Raw genomic sequence first — 4709 nt, 5'->3', positions numbered from 1 at the left:
TTTGTATTTTATTATATATTTAGCAAAATATAGGAGTAAAACAAAGGGCACGACAGCTCAGTGTGGAAACTGTCTCTTCAACGGGTGAACACGAACACTGAGCTTATATACATCTTCAGAGTGACAGCACACATGCACTTGGATTAACATGACTCTGCATTTCTTACAATCAATCGAGACACTGTAGACATTCACCTCTTCCCCCCCGTGTCTCAACTACCCAGGGAAAACTAAATGTATCAGGAGAGATAGTTTTAGGGTGACCTTGAAGCCCCTATCTGTTCAGACAAACAGTGCTCACATTATGTTCCAGACTTTGTGGCAGTTTAGTGAGAATCAGAATCAACATGTGGGAATGAGATTAACTCCCTTTCAGCATTGTGTGAGAAACTTAAAACAGAAATAAGACAAAAATATAAAGAATCATGCTTGAATGTAAATTTGCCATTACATCAGTTTCACAATTTCTCCGTCAGCTTTGTATAAAAACCCTGGAATGAAGACAGGAAGAAAAGACTTTGTTCATGTTAGTTTATTCAACATGTAAAGCTTCAGAAAAACAGAGAAAACAGAGAAATGCCCTAACACTATTAAATGCTCTAATATACTCTATTGAAATGCTCTAACACACCCTACTAAACGCTGTGAAGACGTGATAAAAAACTCTGCTCATTTCTCTGTGACGAAGTAGTTTTAGTGAGGAAAGTTAAAAGGACAGAGACTGACTGACTCCAAACATGAACACTGTACTTTGTGGTATTTCAGGAGGAAAAGTGCCTCAGTTATAATCTCTTATCAGCTTCACATTTTCTCCGTCAGCTTTGTATAAAAACCCTGGAATGAAGAAAGGAAGAAAATACTTTGTTCATGTTAGTTTATTCATCAGGTAAAGCTTCAGTTTGTTCCCACATCCCATCAGTAAAGTCTGTTCAAAGACTCTTGTTCAATGATTTCATCAACACATTCACTTCATCCACACAGAACCAGAATCTCAGCACATATATGTAAAGGAGAAGAATGAATTATTGATTATGATTATGATAACAACATTTTGGTCCGCCAAACAAATACAGTACAGGCCAAAAGTTTGGACACACCTTCTCAACATTAGTTGTAGAGAATCTACAATGTAAATAGTCATGAAAATAAAGAAACACATTGAATGAGAAGGTGTGTCCAAACTTTTGGCCTGTACTGTACATGTAGATATCTTTACACCTCCTGTTGTCCTCGGGTTAACTTTGACCTATTGTCAAAAAAGTTTCTATATTAGAAATTTGGGTTTCTTTCAACCAAATGATCCCAAAAAAATGACGTGGATGGTTCCATACAACGCTCTTAACAAGTTCAATAAATCAGTTCACTACATTCATTGAATTTGGGTGTTTTTGTCTATTTTACAGCATTTGAAGAAAAAACTATTGATAAAAGAACGTTAAAGTGACAAATGTTAAAAAAAAGTGACAAATGTAAAAAAGAAAACTAACAATTTGGGAAAAAAAACCCACAAAAAATTCAAATGGCTCAGAAAAAGTCGACAAACGTTGAAAAAAGTGACAAAAACATCGGGGGGGCAAAAGCCACAAAAGTGTTGAAAAAGACGACCAAAACGTTGATAAAAGGTTTTTCATTGGAAAGTTTGACTCAAAAAAAAAAAAATGGTTAAAAATGTCCCCAAAGAGAACAAAGTGTGCAGGATGAAGGAGGTCTGGTGCTTTATCTGTTCAGAGCCATGTAGTGGAAGAGAAACTAAAAACACTTTTAGGTTGATTTGATTTCTGAGTCACGCTAAACATTTGGCCGGTCCCACATGGGATTACAAGACACCGTTATTCAACAGACATCTTCCTGTCCTGCAGATGCATAACGTGGCGAAATACATGAATAACAAACAGCTAATATCTACAGATCATCTCGGTAAAGATCTTTTTTTAACATATCGTCCTTGTTTCAACAATCAAAACTATAAGAATAGCTTCTGTGTGTGTGTGTACGTGTGTGTCCACGTGTGTGTGTGTTTGAGAGAGAGTGTGTGTTTGTGTGTGTGTTTGTGTGTGTGTCAGTGTGTGTCCATGTGTGTGTGTGTCCGTGTGTGTCCACGTGTGTGTGTGTACGTGTGTGTCCATGTGTGTGTGTGTTGTAGAAAACGAGCGTCAAAAAGCTTTCAATAAAAACCACCGAAAAAAACCCATTGAAAATGTATCAATAAAAGCCTTGAATGCGTCCAAAGCGTTTTTTAAAAAGCCTTGAGGAGTGAAGGAACCAGAAAATATTCTCATTTAACAAGCTGCAAGTTTTCCTTTTTTTTAAATAAAAAAATTACTCAGAATGACAGAATTTAACCCTTAAATGACTTCTGTCTATTTCAGTTTACACAACTCAGCAGAGTCTCCATAAGAACCATAAACCCTCAGTCCAGCATAGAGGGGCTGAGTGAATGTGGTCTGGACTCTGTGGAGGAGAGTCATGGTTTCAGAGACGCTGTAGAAGGACAGAATACCTGCACTGTGATCCAGGTACACTCCTACTCTGGAGGACTCAGGACCTGAGACGGGAGTTTGGACTTTGTTGGACCAAAATGTATAAATGTTGTTGTCACAATCTAACGCCCAAGATTTGTCATTTTGTCCAAATCTACATTCATCCGACCCCCCTGCTCTCCTGATATTCTTGTATGTGACTGCTACATAAACTCCTTCTCCTCCCCTCTCCACCTCCCAGTAACAACATCCAGTCAGACTCTCTCTACTCAGGACCTGACACCAGTTAGTGAATCTGTCTGGGTGACTAGAATAAGACTGTTGACCCATGAATGTTGCTTTCCTGTTCCCCTCAGATAATGATAGATGTGTGTTTGCTGTGGTTGGATCCAGTGTGATTTTACGTGAATATTTTAAGAATCCAGCTCTGGTCTTGGGTTCCTCTCTCAGGACGTCCTGTAGTTTATCTCTGACTTCTGACACGTCCGCTGTCACATCCTCAAAGCAGCTCAGAGGACAGATTTGGATGCTGGATGCTGATTGGCTGAGAGGTGACAGTGAGGGGTAGTTGTGTAGAAACTGGTTGAGATCCTCTGTGTGTGAGAGCTTCTTCAGCTCAGCGTCTTCCCTCTTCAGCTCAGTGATCTCCTGCTCCAGCTCCTCCTGAAGCTCTCTGACTCGACTCTCTTCTCTTTTCTGCTGGGATCTGACCTGCTGCTTCACATCAGAGCTTCTTTTCTCCAGGAGACGGATCAGCTCGGTGAAGATCTTCTCGCTGTCCTCCACTGCTTTATCGGCGGCGCGATCGATGGCCTCCACCTGCTGTTGAAGCAGCTTCACATCTTTCTCTCTGTCCTGGATTCTCTGCTGGATGGTCTGTCGACTCCCCTCGAGCTTTTTCTGCCTCTCAGTCCTTTCTGCTGCAGCTGAGACTGTATCGTGGCCTTTATGTTCCTCCACAGAGCAGAGCGAACAGATACACTGCTGATCAGTACGGCAAAAAAGTTTCATTACCTCATCGTGACGAGAGCAGACGTTCTCCTGGAGCTTCTTGGACGGCTCCACCAGCTTGTGTTTCTCGAATGTCTCTGATTCATAATGAGGCTGGAGGTGTTTCTCACAGAAAGAAGCCAGACATTGCAGACAGGACTTGTGTGCTTTGAGTTTTCTCCCGGTGCAGACATCACAGGCCACATCTTCAGCTCCAGCATAGCAGTGATCAGCAGGAGCAGCTTGGAGTCCAGTCTTCTTCAGCTCCTCCACTAAAGCTGCTAACATGGTGTTTTTCAGCAGGACAGGCCTCGGTGTGAACGTCTTCCTGCACTCAGGGCAGCTGTAGATGTACTTACGATCCTCTCCATCCCAGTGGCTTTTAATACAGTTCATGCAGTAGCTGTGTCCACAGGGAATAGCCACCGGATCCTTCAGTAGATCCAGACAGATGGAACAAGAGAAGGTTTCCCGGTCCAGCTGAACTCCTTTCTGCGCCATTTCACCTCTCGCTCAGTAACAACGACTGTCTGACTCTCTGAGTCTCACATCCTGAGAAGTGAAACTAGTCTGAGCTCTGATGTAATAACAGCATGTGATACGCTTCTGTATTTCCCCCAGCTTGTTGGTTACACCCATCTGCAAACTGTAGCTCTGAAGGGGAGGGAACAAGGAAATATGATCACAGAGTGGAGCTGGCTGTGTTTGAGAGGAGGGAGGGGTTAAGCTTTGTTCATTCCTGGAAGAGGAGCGCTTTGAGAGAGAGACTGGGTGTGTTGCAATGCCCATACTACCATTAGTATGACAGGGAAATATTTAGTATATCCCAATACATATATCAAATGCAGAATGCCAAAAATGTGTCCTGATGCACCCGGTTGCATTATGCAGTATGCAAGCCAGCGTGCTTTTCTTCCTCTTCCCCTTTTCGTGACCTTTCCTGTGTTCCTGCTTATCTGCACCTTTAAGACATGAAGGTGTAAACCAATTTCATGACTCAGCTTAACTTTCTGTTCATCAGGGACATTCCTTGAACCTCTTCCTCAATTGACTGCACACAGCTTCTTTTGCAACGAGCACATACACACATAGAGGCACATGAGATACTTATAGTATTATTTAAAAATAATAGAAATATCTCTTCATTAAGTTGAATAAAAGTTTATATTGTTGACAATGATTCAACACAGCCCTTGACAGAACCAGAGTAAAATATAAAGTCAATAACTGGTTCTTATC

The 4709-nt window shown here is 41.6% G+C and overlaps 1 protein-coding gene across 1 annotated transcript; it reads right to left on the bottom strand.

Annotated features, from left to right (window-relative positions):
- Positions 1 to 2069: 2069 nt before the first annotated feature.
- LOC114567640 (tripartite motif-containing protein 16-like) lies at positions 2070 to 4129 on the bottom strand. The gene has a single exon (XM_028596741.1). The coding sequence runs from the start codon at positions 3969 to 3971 to the stop codon at positions 2361 to 2363; it is 1611 nt and encodes a 536-aa protein (XP_028452542.1). The 5' UTR covers positions 3972 to 4129; the 3' UTR covers positions 2070 to 2360.
- Between the last annotated feature and the right edge of the window lie 580 nt (positions 4130 to 4709).

The sequence above is a fragment of the Perca flavescens genome, chromosome 14, assembly GCF_004354835.1.
Source record: "Perca flavescens isolate YP-PL-M2 chromosome 14, PFLA_1.0, whole genome shotgun sequence".
Lineage (NCBI taxonomy): Eukaryota > Metazoa > Chordata > Actinopteri > Perciformes > Percidae > Perca > Perca flavescens.
This window is presented reverse-complemented; position numbering and strand designations above follow the sequence as displayed.

Bases quoted from the DNA above. Each gene is read 5' to 3' on its own strand.
- LOC114567640 (XM_028596741.1), bottom strand. From the start codon at position 3,971: ATGGCGCAGAAAGGAGTTCAGCTGGACCGGGAAACCTTCTCTTGTTCC.